The 21,861-nt window shown below is 53.6% G+C and overlaps 1 protein-coding gene across 6 annotated transcripts in view; it reads left to right on the forward strand.

The window, feature by feature from the left end:
• The first annotated feature begins 1,525 nt into the window (after positions 1–1,525).
• FBXL18 (F-box and leucine rich repeat protein 18) overlaps positions 1,526–21,861 on the forward strand; it is a 61,579-nt gene continuing 41,243 nt past the window's right edge. For 4 of the 6 annotated variants that reach the window (XM_058569363.1, XM_058569366.1, XM_058569364.1 and 1 more), the window contains exons 1-3: positions 1,528–1,618; positions 8,103–8,318; positions 12,912–14,455. In XM_058569363.1, the coding sequence (XP_058425346.1) occupies positions 1,601–1,618; positions 8,103–8,318; positions 12,912–14,455 (1,778 nt within the window). In that variant the 5' untranslated portion in view covers positions 1,528–1,600. Of the gene's footprint in view, positions 1,619–8,102; positions 8,319–12,911; positions 14,456–21,861 lie in introns of all 6 variants that reach the window. The other 2 variants (XM_058569362.1, XM_058569361.1) reach the window with 1 other exon arrangement.

Consider the following 21,861-nt stretch of genomic DNA (forward strand, 5'->3'; position numbering starts at 1 on the left):
GTTATGCCTGAAGTTGTACTGAACTGTCGTCTAAACCATCAGCTCCTTGGTTTTTTTTTTTTGGTGAGGAAGATTGGCCCTTAACTAACATCTGTTGTCAATCTTCCTCTTTTTGCTGAGGAAGATTGGCTCTGAGCTAACATCTGTGCCCACCTTCCTCTATTTTGTATGTGGGACGCTGCCATAGCATGGCTTGATGAGCAGCGAGTCAGTCCGGGCCTGGAATTCAAAACTGCAAACCCCGGGGCTACTGAAGTGGAATGCATGAACTTAACCACTACACCACCAGGCCTGCCCCAATCACGAGCTCTTTGAAGCTAGGACTGTGCCTGTTCCCACAATGGTCCACCCACAGCAGGAGCTCATCAGAGGCCTCTTGATACTAAGAACTGGCACAACTCTAGGAAGTGGGAGGGAAATGAGGCCCAGGGAGGGTATGACGTGAAACTTGATGTACTGGGTTGAATAGTGTTCCCCATCCCCCTACACACCCCCCTCAGAATGTGACCTTATGTGGAAACAGGGTCTTGGTGGATGTCATTAGTTAGGATTAGGTCATACTGGCTTAAGGTGGATCCTAAATCCAACATAACTGGTGTCTTTATAAGAAGAGGACACACAATACACACGCACGCACACATACACACGCGATGGCCCTGTGAAGACAGACGAAGGATTCTTCCTTAGAGCCTTTGGAGGGAGCATGGCCCAGCCAACATCATCAATTTGGACTTCTAGCCTCCAAAACTGTGAGAGAATAAATTTCTGCTGTTTAAGCCACCTAATTTGTGGTACTTTGTTGCAGCAGCTGCAGGAAACATACACTTGCTTAGGGTCACCCTGGAGTCAGCACTAGTATTCAAACCCAGTTCTTTCTGATACTAGATCTTTCCCTGCAAATTTTTATTAGTAAATGGTTCTTAAATGCAAAGGGTTAGAGGTGAGGGCATATCATCTATACATTCCTTTGCCCAATAAATATTTATTCAGTGCCCACTACATGCCAGGGAGCGTACTAGGCACAGGGAATCCTGTTCCTGCCTTACGGTTTATTAGGGGGAGGGCAGAAAAAATAAATACATATCAGATGACGAAATAGCTACGGAGAAAAATAACCCAGGATAAGGGGCAAATTTAGGTGTGTGTATGTGACAATGGGGAGGAGGTGACGCTAATTTCTGCAGGGTAGTCAGGGCCCAGCTCTCGGACACGTGGTTTCCTCACACCGCAGGCATGGGGAAGCAAATGCAAAGCCTGGACGCAGGAGGGTGCCGGGCCGGCAGAGGAGGTCTGCAGACAGCAGATGACCGAGACACGATGTCAGAAAGCAAGTGTGAGCCGCTCGGGCCCCTTCCAAGATCACCCCGCGCCCTAGCGGAGCCTTGGCGGCTGCGCCGCACCCAACATGGCGGCCACGCGGGGCACGCCTGCTGGCAAGCGGAAGTGCGTAGCGGCAGGCGCCGGAAGTGGTGGGCGGCCCCGCCCCCCTGCCAGTGTCTCTGTGGAGCCGCCGACGCGCCGGCTTTGAGCATCCCCGGCGGGCCTGGCGGGAGGCCCCGGGGCTGCGGCGCCGGCGGCCGCGACTCGGCCCGCAGTCGACATGGCCAGCTCCGGAGAGGTACGGCCGGCGCCTCTCTCCGCTCTCCTCCCTGCCTGGCGGCCTCGGTCCCGCTCGATCCTTCCCATCCCAATCCCGGTTCTCCTGCGTCCTTCCGGTCCTGACCTCGGCCGGGCTCTGTACTTCCCACTCTGACCCCCCACCCCAGCTCTGCTCGGTCCTTCCTGCCCCGATCCTGGGCTCGGCCTCGCTCTATCCTTCCCATCCTGATCCTGGCCTTGCCCCTTGCTTCATCCCGTCAACCAGGCCCTCGCCCTGTCTCCGAAGACACAAGATCTCTCCCCCTTCTGTTTTCCATCCCTTTCCCAGCCCCGCATTCCTCATCGCCACATTTCTTCCCCGTCTGTCCGTCCCCAGAGTTTTCAGGCTCCTCTAGGCCTCCCAGACCGTTTTCCCATGCCTCTGTGTCTTCGCGCATCCCTTGGAGCTCTGAGACGGTTCCCTCTCCCTGCCCACTCGCACCCCATGCTCTATCTCTGAATGCTCAGGGTCAGTTCAGCCCCCTTTCTCTGAGCCGGCTTGTTGTGTGACTTGGGAGGTAATGGAAGAAAGGCCATTTCACTCGGGGGACTTATGACTTACCCTGGAATTCTGTCCCCAAGGCTCCACAAATCTGGGTCCGATGGAGAATCCCACTGAGTCGCTGTAATGGGTTGCAGAGTATTTTCTTTGAAGACCAGGGTATGGGGGATCTGGACTCTGACTGGTGTCTTTCCTTTTGTTGGTTCCCACCTACCTTTATGTGTACTTGTGTGCACCTGTGTTTGTACCTATTATCCTGGACTCAGACTCTTGAGCGCACTTCTAAATCTTAGGGGCTTGCCTTTGGGTACATGGAAGGTGGCTGGGGGTTGCTGACAGCTCCTCTTCATTTGGAGTGAATTTGACTCGCAAGTGGCCCCTGTGGCTCCTTAATTGAGGAGGAGGGTGTAGGGCCCACCTGCAGATAGTGGTAGGATTGAAGGGCCAGAAGACACCAGCTCTCCAGGAAGAGTCCTGGGGTAGCCTGGTTGTGTTAGCAGATTCTGGTAAGTTGAGTGTGCTAGGGGGGTCTGGTACCTTGGTCTTATGGGGTCCTGGTGCAAAGGCCCCTCTGTTCCTTGAAGCACATGTGGGCGAACTGGCCAGAAGGCCTCTTGTATAGTGGGCCTCTCTTGGGTTGAGAGGAGAGAGGGAAATCTTGTTCTTTTCTGGATGTGGAGATCAAAGTCCCTTTTTCTGAGAATGTCTATCTATTTATTGAGATATGGTTTGCATATCATAAAATTCACACTTTTAAAGCGTACAATTCAGTGGTTTAAAAAAATATATTCTTGGGGCCGGCCCAGTGGCGCAAGTGGTTAAGTGCACGCACTCTGCTGCGGCGGCCCGGGGTTCGCCGGCTTGGATCCCAGGCACGCACCGACGCACCGCCTGTTAAGCCATGCTGTGGCGGCGTCCCATATAAAAAGTAGAGGAAGATGGGCACAGATGTTAGCTCAGGGCCAGTCTTCCTCAGCAAAAAAGAAAAACAAAAAAAAAAACAGGAGGATTGGCATCGGATGTTAGCTCAGGGCTGGTCTTCCTCACACACACACACACACAAATTAAAAAATTAAAAAAATATATTCACAAGGTTGTGCAATCATCCCCACTATCTGATTCCAGAATGGGGTGGGCCGATTTTGAAAGTCATTGCTGGCTTTAAAATGCAGATGCCCAGGGCTGCTCCCAGAGTTTCTGAGGAGTAGGGCTCTGCATTTTTTTTTTTTGTGAGGAAGACTAGCCCTGAGCTAACATCTGATGCCAATCCTCCCCCCCCTTTTTTTTTCTTGAGGAAGATTGGCCCTGGGCTAACATCTGTGGCCATCTTCCTCTACTTTATATGGGACGCCGCCACAGCATGGCTTAACGGGCAGTGCGTCGGTGTGTGCCCGGGATCCGAACCTGCGAACCCTGGGGCACTGCAGCGGAGCACGAGCACTTAACCGCTGCACCACCGGCCCGGCCCCAGGGGCTCTGCGTTTTTAGTAGCACTTCACGTGGTCCTGAAGCAGTGGTCTGTTGACTCACCGAGTTCAGTGTGTCTTTCTCTTGGGCATTACAAAATTATTCCTCTTCAGGAGTCATTTCTGGCCTACTGAGGAGAGAAGCAAGCAAGCAAATCATTACAGTTCATCTGATGAGGCTGGGGGCTGGAGGGGGAGGGGGAGGAGTTAAGTGTGTGTGTGTGGCATGCTAGGAGGGCTTCCCTGAGGGAGCATTTGAGTTGAAGTCCTGAGAATAGCAGTTTCCATTGGATGGTGGCATGTCTGGTGGAGAGAACAGCTTGTGCAAAGGCTTGGAGGTATGAGTGCTGTGTATTGGGACATTCTGGAAAATGCCACCTAGAGAAGCAGAGACCCAAGAGGAGAGGGAGTGTGGAAAGGATCCCTCAGGTTGCTCCTGTGATTTACAACATTTTGTATAATATGAAATTCCACACACTTGCAGAAGAACGGTGTAGCGAACCTCTCTCTGTCTACCCATTGCCCACAGATTGGTCTTGTCTCACCTCTGTCTCTCCCATCCCTCCTCCTGCTTGGATTATTTAGAGCACATCCTAGATGCCTCATCCACTGATTTGTGAATCCTGTGATTTCTTTGGGTGCCTGACTGGTGAAGGGTCAGATGGTAAACATCTGGGAGGGGATGTTTTTGGGCAGGTACTTAGGTTTCAGTACTTAATTTTGCTTAACTTTAAATTGTGAAATGTTACATGTTCTGAAAAGCACATATGACAAAGGGTTTAGTGAATGACTAAACCCTTCAAACCACTTTCAAGTTGTCATTATCCGGTTCTAGTTGGATGGTTCCCAGATGTGCTTGATAAAGATCACCTGGTGCGCTCCTCGCCTTTGAGTTGGAATTTCCGGAGACTCCAGGAAGGGCCTGGCCGGGCCTCTCAGGAAGCCTGGCTGACCTTTTCTGGTGGAAGGAAGAGCAGTTTTGGGCTCAGCTGACCAGGCCCTGCCTTAGGCCTTGCTTGCCCTCTGACTCGGACTACTTACGTAATTTTTTAAAGACAGAGAATGGGGGGGGGGGGCCGGCCCCATGGCGTACTGGTTAAGTGCTCGCACTCAGCTGCTGGCAGCCTGGGTTCGGATCCTGGACGTGCACCTATGCACCGCTTGTCAGGCCATGCTGTGGCGGCGTCCCATATAAAGTGGAGGAAGATGAGCACGGATGTTAGCCCAGGGCCGGTCTTCCTCAGCAAAAAGAGGAGGATTGGCATGGATGTTAGCTCAGGGCTGATCTTCCTCACACACAAAAAAAAGATAGAGAATGGATCTGCCTCAGTTTCCCCAGCAGCTGAGAACGCATCCTCCTGAGACGCAGAGGGAAGCAAGTCCAGGTGTATTTGTGTGTGTGTGTGTGTGGAGGTGGGCATTGTCTGGGCCACATTTTTATTTCACAAATGAAGACTCTTGGAGGCCTTCTCCCTGCTGGTGGGCACTCCTTGCTTCTGTTGCCTCCAGAGCTTGTCACCTTTCCTGGGGCAAAGGGGCACTGACTTACAGATGAGGGATCCTTGTCTGAGGAAGACTTGGTTCCAGAGAAAAGACTCAGCGTCTGCAAACCCTGCAGCCGCCTCCCAGGACCGGCGGTCGGGAGGTCGAGTCAGCGGCAACGAATATTACCTGCTGCCCCCATCCAGGCTGGCCGCCCCTGAGGGCCCGCCCCAGCGTTAGGGAGCATAGCATTGAGAGAAAATCATCTTGTGGCATGCGCTGAGACTGGATGGAGGGAGCCGGAACTCAATTCCTGGCTCTTTTTTTAGATTCTTGTGATTTCTAGGTGGTTTTAAGAGAAATTCAATATTCGTGTGACTGGAAATGATGTGATGCTGGAGTTTTCTACAGTGTGTTGCCCTGTGTTCTCATTGCTCTGCGATGGCATTCTTCCTTTGATAAATCTGCAAATTGAGGATGAGGAGGGGTAAGCCTCACGCTGCTCAATGGGGTTCAAGCCCAGCCCTGCCCCTTGTCCCCAGGCCCTCCGTGCCAGAGCCCTGGTTGCCAGGTGTGGCTGATAAGTATTGGCCCTGGTTCCAGGTCCCTGGAGATGGAGTCCCAGGGTCTACGGTGGGGTCTAGGAATCTGATGTCTAACAGGTGCCTGGGTGATCCCCATGATTGGCTTGGGAAATACTGAGCTAAGAGAGTCGCTCTGGTCTGAAACACTAGACCCAGAATAGAGTGAGCCAGGGCTCTGTGGACTTGGTCTGACGGCTGCCTGCTGCCCTCATCCGGTGGGGTAGGGACACGAGATTGAGGGCACAGCAGGTGTAAAGGGGGGAGTGAAGGCACATCTGGTTGCTGCCTCTTGTGGAGAAGGGGAAGTGGGAAGGGCTGATGCTGTGGAACGGGGGGGAGATACCCGTGGAAACCCTTCCCCAGGCCTGGTGAGGGCTTGGCAGGATGCAGAGCCTGTCAGGACAGGGTAGGGGGTGTTGTAGTCAGAGTTCTGGGAAACTCTGGTGTCTGCGTGGCGGGTACAGAGAGGCTTTTCCTCCCCGGACTTCATGGTTGCCATGGCAGCAGCAGGGCTTCCATCCACGTGAATATGTGTGGAAGAAGAGGCAGGCTGGAGAAGGAGGGGCTTGCAGACAGAACCGCTGGGAAAGGCAGTAGAATCGTTCTGGGCATGCTCTCCTGGGAGTGGTCACAGAGGTGCCCCCTTGGTGGGGACGTTTTAGAGGCAGGAGGGTCCCTTCAGGGAGGTGTGGGGAGATACAGGGACCCTCTCCCCAGGGAGCTCCCCATAGAGCCTCTGAGTTCCTTGGTCTTGATTTGGGGGTTTCCTGTCACACTAGCCCAGGCTGAGCTCCCCCTCCTCTTGGTTGTCCACGTCAGAAAGACAGTGGCCATGCCCGTGTTAGGGAAGAAAACCTTTTGCAGATGTCTATGAGAGCAAAAGGAAATGTGTGGATGTCTTATTGGAAATACCAGCATGAGTTTCTAACCAGAAAGTGTGATAAATGGAGATAAATTGTGCAGTCCCTGTTATTTATTACTAATTGTAAGATTTAAGAATTTTGTTAGTCTAGGGCCGGCCCTGTGGTGTAGTGGTTAAGTGTGCGCGCTCTGCTGCTGGTGGCCAGGGTTCGGATCCCGGGCGCGCACCGAGGCACCACTTGTCAGGCCATGCTGTGGTGGCGTCCCACATAAAGTGGAGGAAGATGGGCACGGATGTTAGCCCAGGGCCAGTCTTCCTCAGCAAAAAGAGGAGGATTGGCATGGATGTTAGCTCAGGGCTGGTCTTCCCCACACACACACAAAAAGAATGTTGTTAGTCTAGTGGGTGCTGTTTCTTATTCATAAGGCCTTTACAGCTTCCCTCTGCAGGGTGGCTCCTCTCGTCTTTTTTTTCTTTTTTTGTGAGGAAGGTCGGCCCTGAGCTAACACCTGCCAATCCTCCTCCTTTTGCTGAGGAAGACTGGCCCTGGGCTAACATCCACGCCCATCTTCCTCCACTTTTATGTGGGACGCCGCCACAGCACGGCCTGACAAGCGGTGCGTCGGTGCGCGCCCGGGATCCGAACCGGTGAACCCCGGGCCACTGCAGCGGAGCGCGCGCGCTTAACCGCTTGCGCCACTGGGTGGGCCCCTCCTCTCATTTTACTTGCCCTTAATGACAGTGCTGGAGAGGCTCCTGGCCACACTGCTCTGAGGACTTGGTGTACCATGACTCGTTTCTCTGTCACAGCAACCCTGGCAGTGAAGACACCATTAGTATCTAGTATCCTCAATTCTTACTGTTTCCTGATAGACTTCTCCTACCCAAGGGTTTTTTTTTTAAACTGTATTTTATCTTATTTATTTATTTATTTTTTGTGAGGAAGATCAGCCCTGAGCTAACATCTGATGCCAATCCTCCTCTTTTTGTTGAGAAAGACTGGCCCTGGGCTAACATCCGTGCCCATCTTCCTCTACTTTATATGGGACACCGCCACAGCACGGCTTAACAGGTGGTATGTCAGTCCGCGCCCGGGATCCGAACCTGCAAACCCTGGGCTGCTGAAGTGGAGTGTGAGAACTTAACCGCTGCACCACTGGGCCGGCCCCTGCAAGCATTTTAAGAACACAGCGTACATTGGGACAAGATGGGGGAATAGCAGCTTTCACAAATGGAGAACCTTGGCTAATGCTCATAAGTTGAGTCTGAAACGTGTTAGACTTGACCGGAGACCTTTAGTAGGAAAAATCTCTTTAAATTTCAAAAAACTTCATCTGGTATTTCATTTTGAATCTATTCCTTTTGAAGAAAGGTCCTGGTATGCAGATCGAAAAGGGGCTTTTGAAGAATGTCATGGGTTCTTGCTCTGCTCTTAAGATTTTTGGTAAAAGCATCTTCTCTCCCACGGACTGTGGTGAGGCTTCTCTTGGCTTCTTTCCCTGGTTGCAAAGGCCGGGCTGCGGGCCCCCTTGGGGAACTCATGGGAATTTGTTTCCCCTTCTTTTCAGGACATGTCCAACGATGGCGACGTGCCCCCCACAGTGGCCTCGGTGGCGGATGGTGCCCACCTGCTGGGCTTCTCTGACGAGATCCTCCTGCATATCCTGAGCCACATCCCCAGCACAGACTTGGTGCTGAATGTCCGGCGCACCTGCCGGAAGCTCGCAGTGCTGTGCCTGGACAAGAGCCTCATCCACACCGTGCTGCTGCAGAAGGACTATGAGGTGAGGCGCTGCGGGTGTTGGGGTGGCATTCGTGTGGGGGCAGGAGATGGGGAACAACTGGACACCCACCTGAGAACTGGCACAGCCTGGCAGTGGGGTGCGTGCAGCTGATATAAGGAGGCTGGCGCTCAGAGTCCTGACTGGGACAGCCTCCAAGATACATTACATGGCAGAGCTACGGGCCAAAAAGTGTGGGTAGCGGGCCACCTGGGAGGAGGGCGCAGGTATAGCAGACATCGTCCTGGGAGGGCCTCGGGCCTCGGGCCTTGGCACAGGTGGATACCCAGGAGTGGAATTGCCAGGGCCCATGGTGTTGGAACTTCCCTGTAAGGTTAAACATGTGGCTCTCCAGTGGCACCATGGGAGCCACCACCTGACCCCCGCCAGCGGTGTAGGAGAGTTCTGGATGCTCTGCATCCTCGTCAACACTTGGTGGTGTTAGTCTTTTAGGTTTTCCCCTTTCTAATGGGTGGGACCTGGTATCTTGTAGTTTTAACTTCCCTTTCCCTGATGAAAGATGCTGTTGACTATTTTTTAGTCAAGCGCGTGGGCCATTTGTATATCTTCTTTTCAGAAGTGACTTTTGCCCATTTATTATTGTCTGTCTTTTTCTTAGTGAGTTAGAGGAGTTCTGTATATGTTCTGGATACAAGTCTTTTGCCAGATACACATGTTATGAATATTTTCTCTCGTTGTCTGTGGCTTACTGTTTCATTTTCTTTTTTTTTTTTTTAATAATTTTATTTATTTATTTTTTTCCCCCAAAGCCCCAGTAGATAGTTGTATGTCATAGTTGCACATCCTTCTAGTTGCTATATGTGGGACGCGGCCTCAGCATGGCCGGAGAAGTGGTGCGTCGGTGCGCGTCCGGGATCCGAACCCAGGCCTCCAGCAGCAGAGCGCGCACACTTAACCGCTAAGCAACGAGGCCGGCCCACTGTTTCATTTTCTTAACACTGTCTTTTGCAGAGCATAAATTTTCAATTTGGTAAAGTCCAACTTATTGAATTTTTGAGTTCATGCTTTTTATAGTCTATTGAAGAAATCTTTGTGAAATCTGACGTCATGAAGATTTTCTCCTATGTTATCTTTTTTTAATATACAACTTTATATTAGTTTCAGATGATTTGATATTTGTATATGTTGTGAAATGACCATCACAATAAGTCTAGTTAATGTCCATCACCTTACATAGTTACAAATTTTTTTTTTTTTGCTGAGGAAGATTTGCCCTGAGCTAACATCTGTGCCCGTCTTCATCTGTTTTGTATGTGGGACGCCGCCACAGCATGGCTTGATGAGCAGTGTATAGGTCTATGCCTGGGATGCAAACCTGCAAACCCCGGACCGCCGAAGCGGAGCGTGCGGAGTTAACCACTATACCACCAGGCCGGCCCCTACAAAAATTTTTTTTTCTTATGATGAGAACTTTTAAGATCTACTTTCTTAGAAACTTTCAAGTTTACCATACAGTGTTATTAACTATGGTCACCATGCTATACATTATGTCCCCAGGACTTATTTATTTTATAGCTGGAATTTTTATCTTTTGACCACCTTCACTCATTTTTTCATACCCCCTACCCCCCTGCCTCTGGCAACCAGCAATCTGTTCACTGTATCTGTGAGCTTGGTTTTTTTTTTTTTTTGGATTCCACCTGTAAGTGAGATTATACACTATTTGTCTGTCTGACTTATTTCACTTAAGCATACTGCCCTTGAGATCTGTCCATGTTGTCACAAATGGCAAGATTTCATTCTTTTTTTTTTTTTTTTGGGAGGAAGATCAGCCCTGAGCTAACATCCATGCTAATCCTCCTCTTTTTGCTGAGGAAGACCGGCTCTGAGCTAACATCTATTGCCAATCCTCCTTTTTTTCCCCCAAAGCCCCGGTAGATAGTTGTACATCCTTCTAGTTGCTGTATGTGGGACGCGGCCTCAGCATGGCCAGAGAAGCGGTGCGTCGGTACGCGCCTGGGATCCGAACCCGGGCTGCCAGTAGCGGAGCGCGCACGCTCAACCGCTAAGCCATGGGACCGGCCCCAAGATTTCATTCTTTTTTAATGGCTGAATAATATTCCATTGTGTATATATATATTACACATTTTCTTTGTATATTGATCCATCGATAGACACTTAGGTTGTTTCCATGTCCTGGCTATTGTAAATAATACTGCAGTGAACATGGGGGCGCAGGTATCTTTTTGAGTTAGTGTTTTCGTTTTCTTCAGATAAATATCCAGAAGTGGAATTGCTGGATCATATGGTAGTTCTGTTTTTGATTTTTTGAGGAATCTCTGACTGTTTTCCATAGTGGCTGCAACAGTTTACATTCCCACCAAAAGGGCACAAGGGTTCACTTTTCTCCACATCCTCGCCAACACGTGTTATCTCTTGTCTTTTTGATGATAGCCATTCTAACAGGTGTGCAGTGATATCTCATTGTGGTTTTGATTTGCATCTCCCTGATGATTAGTGATGTTGAGCACCTTTTCATGTACCCGTTGACTGTCTGAATGTCTTCTTTGGAAAAATGTCTATTCAGATCCTCTGCCCATTTTTTAATTAGATTGTTTTTTTGCTATTGCGTTGTGTGAGTTCTTAATATATTTTGAGTATTAGCCCCTTATCAGATATATGATTTGCAGATAGTTTCTCCTATTCTGTAGGTTGTCTTTTCATTTTTTGGTGGTTTCCTTTGCTGTGCAGAAGCTTTTTAGTTGGATGTAGTCCCGCTTGTTTATTTTTGCTTTTGTTGCTTGTGGTGTCAGATTAAAAAAATCATTGGCAAGACCAATGTCAAGGAGCTTACAGCCCACGTTTTCATCTGGGAGTTTTGTCGTTTCAGGTCTTACATTCAAGTCTTTAACCCATTTAGAGTCAGTTTTTGTGTACGGTATAAAATAGTGGTCCAGTTTCATTCTTTTCGCATGTGGCTGTCCAGTTTTCCCAAAACCCTCCTATGTTGTCTTACAGAAGTTTTACAGTTTTAGCTCTTACGGTTGAGTCTGTGATCCATTTTGTGTTAATTTTTATATGTTGTGTGAGGTAGGGGTTGAGGTTTTGGCATCTGACTATTCAGTTGTTCCAACCCCTCTCACTCAAAAGATTATCCCCTCCTCGTTGAATTGCCCTGCAACCTTTGTTGACAATCAATTGATGATGTATCTTGAAGATAAAAATAAACGGAGGCCTTGACCTTAACCCCAGTTTTAGGAGACCGTAGAAGGGGCTGCTAACTCTTGTTACTGGTTGTGAAGCGATGCCTTTGAAACCCAGAATGAGGTCCCTCGAGAGCCTTGACTCCTCCGTGAGAGCGAGAGTTGGGGAGGAGGCCGCGCTTACTCCCCAGCATGCCGAGGTCAGGCTTCCTGCCCATGAGGCTTACTTGCTGTGCGAGAAGGGACAGGTGCCCCAAGCACAGCGCTGCAGCACCACGTACCTGGAGCGTTTAAATGTGTGTGTTCTCACCTGGACAGTTCCGTGTATAGCCATTGACTTGAGGGAGGTGATCAGATGCACGAGTGTTATGTTTGTGGTTCTCGGTGCAGTGTTGTCTGAAGGCCTCGCTGCCCACGGCCACGGTGTCCAGCTGTCGGCGCCTGGCCACTGGGCCCCGACTGGACATGTCGTGGCTTACCTAAGCAGTCCAGGGTGTGTTTCTGAGGAATATTTAACAATGTGAAAATGCGTATGATGTAGAGGAGAGCAACAGCCAAAGCCAGCTTCCAAGGCACGATTCCGTTGTGTGATTGAAACCCCACCTACCATAAAATTCACCATTTCCACCATTTTTAAGTACACAATTCTGTAGCATTAAGTACATTCACAGTGTTGTGCAACCATCACCACTATTTCCAAAACTTTTTCATCACCCCAAACAGAAACTCTGGAGCCATTAAGCAATAACTCCCCGTTCCCCTTTTCCCAACCCCTGCTAACTTTTGTCCCACTTTCTGTTTCTGAATTGCCTCTCCTAGGTATTTCATAGAAGTGGCATCATGCAGTATATCATCTGTTGTGACTAGCTGATCTCACTTGGTGTCATGTCCTCCAGGTTCATCCGTGTTGTAGCAGGTGACAGGGCTTCCTTCATTCCTTTGTGGCTGATAGTGTTCCTTTGTGTGGATAGACCCCCGTTTGTTTACCCCCTCATCCGTCGATGGACGCTCGGGTCATTTCCACCACTGGGCTATTGTGAACAGTGCTACTATGAACGTGGGTGTACGAGTATCTGTTTGAGTCGCTGTTTTCAGTTCCCTGGGATATATCCTTAGGAGTGGGATTACTGGGTCATATAGTAACTCTGTTTAGCTTTTTGAGGAACCACCAAACTTTTTCTCAGCAGCTGCACCATTTTACATTTCCACCCAGCGGGAATGTAATGGTTGGCTTCAGGTAAGCGTGTGGGGAGGGGAAGGAGGCACTGGCTCTCCCCGCGAGGTCCTTCCTCAGCTGGAGTGGAGCCTGCGCAGGTCCCCTTGAGGCTCCCTGATTGTCGTGGGGGAGCGTGACGTGGGGAGTGCAGGTGAAGGAGCCACCTGGGTGCTTTCAGCCCCTTTCCTTCCTCTCCCCTCCCATCCTGTCCCACAGGCGAGCGAGGACAAGGTGAAGCAGCTTGTGAAGGAGATCGGCCGCGAGATCCAGCAACTCAACATGGCCGGCTGCTACTGGCTCTCGGGCTCCACCATCGAGCACGTCGCCCGCTGCCGCAGCCTGGTGAAAGTGAACCTGTCGGGTTGCCACCTGACCTCCCTGCGCCTCTCCAAGATGCTCTCGGTCCTGCAGCACCTGCGCTCCCTGGCCATCGACGTGAGCCCCGGCTTCGACGCCAGCCAGCTGAGCGGCGAGTGCAAGGCCACGCTGAGCCGCGTGCGGGAGCTCAAGCAGACGCTGTACACGCCCTCCTACGGCGTCGTGCCCTGCTGCACCAGCCTCGAGAAGCTGCTGCTCTACTTTGAGATCCTTGACCGCACGCGCGAGGGCGCCATCCTCTCGGGCCAGCTCATGGTGGGCCAGAGCAACGTGCCCCACTACCAGAACCTGCGGGTCTTCTACGCCCGCCTGGCCCCCGGCTACATCAACCAGGAGGTGGTGCGGCTGTACCTGGCCGTGCTCAGCGACCGCACGCCTGAGAACCTGCACGCCTTCCTCATCTCTGTGCCCGGCAGCTTCGCTGAGAGCGGGGCCACCAAGAACCTGCTGGACTCCATGGCCCGCAACGTCGCGCTGGATGCCCTGCAGCTGCCCAAGTCCTGGCTCAACGGCTCGTCCCTCCTCCAGCACATGAAGTTCAACAACCCCTTTTACTTCAGCTTCAGCCGGTGCACGCTGTCTGGTGGTCACCTGATCCAGCGGGTCATCAACGGCGGGAAGGACCTCCGCAGCCTGGCCAGCCTGAACCTCAGCGGCTGCGTGCACTGCCTGTCCCCAGACTCCCTGCTCCGCAAGGCAGAGGACGAGATCGACAGCAGCATCCTGGAGACGCTGGTGGTGTCCTGCTGCAACCTGCGGCACCTCAACCTCTCGGCCGCCCACCACCACAGCTCCGAGGGCCCGGGCAGGCACCTGTGCCAGCTGCTGGCCCGGCTGCGCCACCTGCGCTCTCTGTCCCTGCCCGTCTGCTCCGTGGCTGACTCTGCACCGCGGGCCGACCGTGCTCCCGCCCAACCTGCGATGCACGCCGTGCCCCGCGGCTTTGGCAAGAAGGTCCGCATCGGCGTGCCGTCCTGTCCCAGCCCCTTCTCAGGGCAGGCGGTCCCTCAGCCTTCCTCCGTGTTCTGGTGTCTGCTGAAGAATGTGCCCTTTCTGGAACGCCTCGAGCTGATCGGGTCCAACTTCTCCTCTGCCATGCCGCGCAATGAGCCTGCCATCCGCAACTCCCTCCCGCCCTGCAGCCGGGCGCAGAACGTTGGGGACTCAGAGGTGGCTGCCATCGGCCAGCTGGCCTTCCTGAGACACCTGACGCTGGCCCAGCTGCCCAGCATTCTGACGGGCTCTGGGCTGGTCAGCATCGGCCTGCAGTGCCAGCAGCTTCAGTCCCTCTCGCTGGCCAACCTGGGCATGATGGGGAAGGTGGTCTACATGTCTGCCCTCTCGGACATGCTGAAGCATTGCAAGCGGCTGAAGGACCTCAGGTGAGGGGGCCCTGGCAGCTCCTCCGTGGCCTCTACTCCCTTTGGAGGCCTTGGAGGAGGCAGAGGGGAAGTGAGTAGCACGGCCTTTCATTTGGCAAGTGTTTGCACACCTGCCGAGATGAACGAGATGCAGCCCTGTCCTCCAGGAGCCGAGAGTCCTGAGGGGGTAGGGATCTGACAAGGGACTGTGTGCAATGATGGGACTCAGGAAGGCGCAGGGCTCGGGGAAGCAGTAGTTGGTGGAGCCCAGGGAGGGCGTGCAGGAGGCGGTGGTGCCTGAGCTCAGCACGTCGTCTTCATTACTGTGGCTGTTTGAGTGACGGCGCTGTACGGTGCTACTGTGTACATAATCTTGTTTAATCGTCATAACCATCCCACAAGGTGGATAGCATCGTTCCCGTACAGCAGAATTGGTAAGTAGGGGAGCTAGGATTTGAACTTCGGGCTTTCTGCCTAGTTTGGTGATTCTGAAGGGTGTGCAGGAATTAGCCAGGAGATGCAAGGCCAGGGCTTTCTGGAAATGTTGGTGGCATGTGCAAAAACCCCAGAGGCTTGTAAGTATTCCATGTGCTAAAAAGCCAGACAGTTCTAAGTGACCGGGCACAGGGGCAGGGGTGAGGGGATGAGAGAGGAGAGGCAGCAGGTGAAGGTGCTGAGGGCCTTCAACCAGCAGAGGGAGGGGGTCCGATTTCCAGTTTGTAATTTTATTTATTTATTTATTTATTCCCCAAAGCCCCAGTAGATAGTTGTATGTCATAGTTGCACATCCTTCTAGTTGCTGTATGTGGGACGCGGCCTCAGCATGGCCGGAGAAGTGGTGCGTCGGTGCGCGCCTGGAATCCGAACCCAGGCCGCCCAGCAGTGCAGCACGCGCCCTTAACGGCTAAGCCACGGGGCCGGCCCTCGATTTCCAGTTTGGAAAGGTCCCTCTGCCATCCCACGTAGACCAGAGCGACCAGGATGGAGGAGATGGAGACGTGGGCTCACAAGGGGGGACCGCACACTATTGAGAGGTGATGCTGGCCTGGGGCAGGATGGCAGGGCCGATCGGAGAGAGCAAGATGTGGTAGAACCCACAGCCTTGGAGAATTCCACCCCAGGCCAATGTTGGGGGCCCACTGGCAATTTCCAGAGTCCAGACATGAAATGGTTCCCACTGAATCACGCCATGGAGTGAAGGGTGTTCTCGTGATGGCCCAACCTTTAAGGGGTGAGCCTTCTTAACTTGATGCGTATTTGAAAATCTTGACAGATCTGATCTTGAAAAATTGCATTGTTTACTAGAAACTACCCAAAATGTAGTAATGAGTGGGAGGCTGAAGCTGCTAGGGTGTTTGGGGATGACATCAGGGGCACTGGGACATGTGTGTGTCATTGTCCCCGCCACAGTTGGTGCCCACTTTGTGCCTTCCCTGAGAGCCAGATGCCAAGCCGAGGGCTTTCAGCACTGTCTGGTTTCATCCCCACCGTGGCCTGTGAGGCAGGCCCCTCTGTTCCCATTTCACAGACGGGGCCGTGGAAGCTTGAGGGAGGAGTTGAGATTCACCCCATCAGTCTAACACCAGAGCTTGACCTTGGCCCTGAGCCATGCACAATGGAGACAGATGTGTCCTTTGCAGACCTCCTGTCTCTCCCATCAGAAGGCCTGTGTGACAGGAAATGAGCCAAGTTGGAGCTGGAGCTCAGAGGGCTTCTCTGCTCACACCGTGGAGCCTCCAGGGAGAGGGCAGTTATCCTGTGTCCTGTGCGTCCCACTTACACTTGCTCTGAGTACCGTAATGCCGAGTGTTCAGAATCCCTCAGTTTAAGAATTTTGAGCTGCTTGTTAAACATGGTATCCGTGTGTGTATCCGCATGGCTGGGCTCTGGATGTGGCCTCCCAGCTGCTTACAGAACTTGCTAGGACATGATATAAGATGTTGGAAGACGGTTGAGCATGCGCGGTGGGCAGAGTTGCCGTTTCCATTCCAGGGCCCTTTGGGACCCTCTGTGCTGATCCAGGTTCAGGGGTGCCCAGGTGGGCTTCCCAGGGCCCAGCAGGGGTGAGGCCCGCAGGCTTGCTCTTCACTTCCTGATTCCATGCTGTTCCTCTCCCCGCACACCTCTGCCTCCTGGCTGAGTCGTGTCTTCTGTGTTAGTTTCTCTGGCTTGGGCCCCTCTCCTGCAGGTTGGGGCAGGGTGTCACCTGCCTGCCAGGAGTGGAGGAGGGGCTCTGACCACAGCAGTCAGCCCCCTTGTCCGCCCCCCTTTGCAGGACGGGCCTGGGCCTCCTGATTGAGAGCCTCTCTGACTTCTGAGGAGCGTGACTGCCTGCCTTCTCACCCTCGTCTCTCTACAGCCACCAGGAACCAGCTCCCTCTCGTCTCACTGGTTCTTCTCTATCCAGTGCCTCCTCCCACCTCATCTCTTCCTGTGCCTTCACTGCCCCGTCACTGGCCTTTCTGGAAGGCATGATGACAAGTGCGTGGTCGGTGGGCCACCTGTAACATAAAGCTGCAAATGGATCATGAAATACATTTAACAAGTGAAAAACTGCCCAGGTCCACTATCTTGTTGCCCCATCAGAGTCTTGTGATCAGGAATGGAATGGTCTTTAGTTCAGGGAGCCTGAAGGAGGAGTTGAGTTCTAATTTAACTGAACTCAGAGCCAGGGTATTCCTGGACCTGTCGCTTTTCCATCAGTTTCTTTGCTTTCTTGACAGCCCATTAAATCTCACGCCTCTTCTAACTACTGTGGACAGACTGTTTGGTCATCTTTGGGGAGTGTTTGATAAAAACAGAAATCAACGAAAGTACAATAAAGCAATGCACGTAGTTTAAACAGTCAGAATACTCAGAGGTGGATAATGAAAACCAGTGACTCTCTCCTGTCACTTGCCCTGTGTCCAGAGTGTTTATTAGTGCCTGCTGCCTGGGGAGCCACCTGGAGATGCAAGTATTCCCAGCTTGCCCAGGGTGCTGGACCCACCACTCCAGACTGGCGCTCGTCTGTCCCGTTCAGAGCTGCTCTGCCTGGTCGAGAGGGGAGTGGGCGTGGCATCTGAGCTGGTCCCCTGTCCCTGAGCCTCACCCTCCTCCAGGAGATGGGCCCTGGCCCTGCTCCCCTACCTCCTGGGTGGAGGGAGGCCCCACGGGACAGGACCCACGGCAGGGGCCTTGGAGTCACACAGCCTGGGTGGACCTTGGGCTGCGTGTGCTCAGGCCCTTCATCTGTAAAGTGGGGCTGTTGAGACGAAGGGACTTTGTACTCGTGAGGCACTTAGGACAGGGCTCGGCGCCCGTAACACACGTTATGGTTCCTCATCCATCCAGCAAATGCTTGAGCACCCATCGTGCCAGGGGCTGTGCCGGGCACCCGGGGCCCTGAACAGACAGAAGTCTTTGTCCTTGGGGAGCCCACATTCCAGTGGGGAAGAGAGCCCAGCGGGAAGGTGAGAAGAAAGTACATGTGATGTTGGAGGGTCACAAACGCGGGGGAAGGCAGAGCAGGGCCGGGGGTGCCTGAGTGTGGGGGGCAGTGGGGTAGATTTCATGAAGAAGGTGAGAGTTGAGCAAAGAGTGCAAGGGGTTGAGTTAGCAAAGCAGAACCTGGGGGAAGAACAGGCAGAGGGAGCCATATCAGCCAGCACAGTGTCCACGAGCCGGAGGGTGACTTAACGTTTATTTTTTTATTATTTTTATTTTTTTTTGTGAGGAAGATCAGTCCTGTGCTAACATCTGCCAATCCTCCTCTTTTTTTGCTGAGGAAGACTGGCCCTGGGCTAACATCCGTGCCCATCTTCCTCCACTTTATATGGGACGCCGCCACAGCATGGCTTGCCAAGCGGTGTGTCGGTGCTCACCCGGGGTCCAAACCAGCAAATCCCGGGCCGCTGCAGCGGGGCGCGCACACTTAACCGCTTGCTCCACCAGGCCGGCTGTGACTTACATTTAAAGGAATTATCATGGAATAAAATCAAGTGTTCAGTTCCTCAGCATTAGCCGTGTTTCAGGTGCTCAGAAGCCGCATGTGCCGTGTTGGACAGGGCACGTGTGGGACATTCCTGTCTGCACGGAAGGTTCTGTTGGACAGAGCTGAGTTAGCGCCAGGGCTGTGAGGTGGGATGTGCGGATCTTTCAGGAGCAGCTGGCGGGCCCATGTCACTGGAATGGTGCTTTCAAGGGGAAAGGGAGGGCAGGTCACACTGCTGTGTTGAAAATAGACTGAGCGCCAGGAAAGGAGCAGGGCCACTGTCAGGAGCCTGTGTCAGACCTTCAGTGAGAGACGAGGCCAAAGCAGGGTCGGGGGTGACCACAAATGGCCAGATTCTGACTTTACAGAGGACTTGCTGATTGGCGGGATGCACGAGGTCAGGGGGAGTCAAGATGGGTCCAGGTGTTGCCGGGACTTCTGGCCAAGTGGTTGAACCGATGCGGCTGCCATTGGCTGAGAGGAGGAAGGATGCGTGAAGTGGCTGCACACCTGCACATGTGGGTTTGAGACCCTGTGGACCCCATAGAGGAGCCAGCCCGCAGACCTGGAGAGACCCCGGATTGGGCCTGGGGACACTCAACAAGAATTGGTCAGGAGGAGGAGGAGGAGTCAGCAAAGGAGACTGAGAGGAGCTCTCAGGGAGGGAGGAGGCCGGCGGAGAGGGAGGTGTCCCGGGAGCTGGAGAAGCAACGGTGGCGGCTGCTCTGTCGGGTCGTGTTGGCACGCTCACGACGGCTGCCGTGCTCACAGGTGCTGACCCTGTGACATTCCAACAACCCCAGGAGTGGAGATATTAGTGTCTCATTTTGCGGCCGAGGCAGGTGAGGCCCCAAGGGTTAATGAACTTGCCTGGGCGGCACAGCTGGTCTTCAGGCAGCTGGGAGCGCTTCCTGCTCACGGGGCCATCAGGCATTGAACAGGGGAACACAGCAGCATTCAGTGGTCACCCAGGTCACCTCCGGGGCCTGGGACATGATCCTCATGGCTGAGCGTCTTCCCCAGGAGCAGGGCCGTGCCTGCGATGTGAGTTTTGTGGCTGGGGCGGCATGCAGGACTCAGGATAAATGGATTTTGTAGGTCAGCTTGAGAACCTGACCACTGCTCATAATGGCCTCTCTGTGCACGCCAGCCGCTGAGAACTGCGTCTGATCAGAGCCGGGTACTGCCTGTTCAGAACAAACACTGGTTTCTAAAACATGGCCAAGTGGCCCCGTTCCTCTGGATTCCTGCCTTCTGCCACAGCCGAGCCCAGGGAGGCTGGAGAGAAAGGAGCAGGTGGTGCCCGCCACGGGCAGGAGCTGCAGAAAGGAAGTGGTGTTCCAGCTTAGGAGAGGCTGGCACACTGCTCCTGGGGCTGCCTCCCCGGGCTCCTCCTGCGCTTCCCGGTGGAACATTCCTGAGATGGCAGCCCCTGGGATCCCAGGCCGGCCAGCTGCTGCTACCCGCTGTCCCCACCAGCGAGGCCCATGAATCTGTGCTTTGTGCCAGCCGGGGCTCCTGGCTGGGAGCTGCCTCACGCGGGGAGGTAGTGCGGGAGTGTGTTGTTCTGCTGGGGCCTCCTGTGGCTCCCGATTCGGGGTGCACTTCGGCAGCGAGAGGATTACAAGTTGGACAGAGAAGGGCACCTTCTTTCCCAGGACTGATTAAGCCCTGCCTTGGGGAGGAGGCACAGGAGAGTGTTACCCTGAGTCACCCTGAGCTGCTGGTGACCTCGGAACCAGGGCAGTGTCTGGGCGGAAGCAAGAGGACCTGTTTGGAGCCGGGCCCTGCAGGCTGTTCCAAGACTGTCCTAGAGACCTGGGCTCAGCTCGGGGCCTGCGAGGCGGGCGGGCAGATGAGAGGGGCAGCCCTGAGTGCCTGTCTGTGCCCACAGGGCCTGAGGAGACCAAGCCGCCTCTCTGGAGCCGGCTGTGGGGGCCAGATCCTTATTGATCTGAAGGTGCAGGGATGTCTGGGAGGGAGAAGGGCCGCAGGCCCCCCTCCAGCTGAAGGCGATCATGGCGGATACCTTTTCCTCGTCCCCCTCCCTAATCACAGATGCTGCCGCCCGTCACTCGCAGTTCTGCCAGCCCACTGTGCAGAGGAGCAGGGGGACGTGCAAGCCCCACCTGTCCAGATAGCCGGTGGAGTGGACAGGGCTTTCCCACCAGGCCTGCCTCGTCCTGGACACCTGTGGCAGGTGGCTCCTTCAGGGTGGGAGAATCTGCAAGTGGCTGGCTAGTTGAAAAAATGTTTAAGGGTGTGTATGTACACAACGCGCACCCATGCTCTCTGCCTACTTGTTTTGTGACCAGGAGGCTGGAACGAGATCTTCAGTGGGTGGTGCAGACCTGCATCGCCACCTAGTGACCGAGGTGCCGCAGGCCTGTCCTTGCGCGCTGGCCTGCGTTCCAGCCCGCTTCCGTGCCTGCTCCGTCGCAGCTTCCCCGCTGCTCCAGGGACAAGCCAGAGGTGACTGCAGCTCAGCAGTCCTGGTTCTGGATTTTTGCCTCCATCGAATTTTCCTACCTTCAGGTCTGCAAAGGGATGCTTACCTTAGGATTTTTCAAAAAACTGTTTTTAAAAGATAGAAACAAATAGTGTGTTCAAACAATTTCTCGAGAAAAACCAGCTTCTCAAAAAATTCACATCTATGGTAGGGACGACGCTGCGTGACTTAGGGCATTCCCTTGTCCTTGGCTGGGGTGAATTGGAACCCTGCACAGCCACTTCAGCCTCTCAGAGAGGCGCTGCCCTCTGCTCACAGCTGTCAGTTCTCCCCCGTTTCTGTAAGGATGAAATTACTCAGTGGAGTCTAGAGGGTGAGGCTCATGCTCCACTTCTCTGACGGGAACATCGGCTTGCATTTCAGCTCTGGCGCTGTGGCCCTGGGAAGCTCTTTTCCTGGTTTGTGCCCAGGATGGCCCGCAGGGGCTGCCTCCGTGCTGCGCCTGGTGCTGTTGGTCAGGGAGTGAACATGAGGCTTTTTGCAACTGTACCCCAGCAAGACCTGCATTTCCCCCCACAATCTTAGCATCAGGAGCTTACTAGAATTTCTACATACATTTAATTAAAATGAAATGAACCAGTCTCCCTGCCACATTTCAGTGCCCCGTGGCTCCCGTATGGGCAGCTTGGAATAGACGTTCCCCCAGTGCAGGAGCTTCTGTGGACGATGCCCCAGGTGCCAGGATCTGCCTTTTCCTCACAGACTTGATTTTAAAATCCCTGCTCTTGTCCTGTGACTTGTCAGTGTCCCCGGGTGTCAGGGTGATGGAGACTGGAGCACCAGGCCTGTGCAGGTCTTGTTTGGGTTGAGGAGGGGGAGCCCGTTGACTGCCTTTGCCTGCGTCCTGGCTGTCACCTCTCTCAATGTGTCGCTAGTTCAGAGCACTCGGGCTCTTCCTCCACCTGGGGACTCAGGGGCTTGGACGGGGACACTCTCTGTCCCTTG

The sequence above is a fragment of the Diceros bicornis genome, chromosome 26 (genome assembly GCF_020826845.1).
Source record: "Diceros bicornis minor isolate mBicDic1 chromosome 26, mDicBic1.mat.cur, whole genome shotgun sequence".
NCBI classification, from domain to species: Eukaryota; Metazoa; Chordata; class Mammalia; order Perissodactyla; family Rhinocerotidae; genus Diceros; species Diceros bicornis.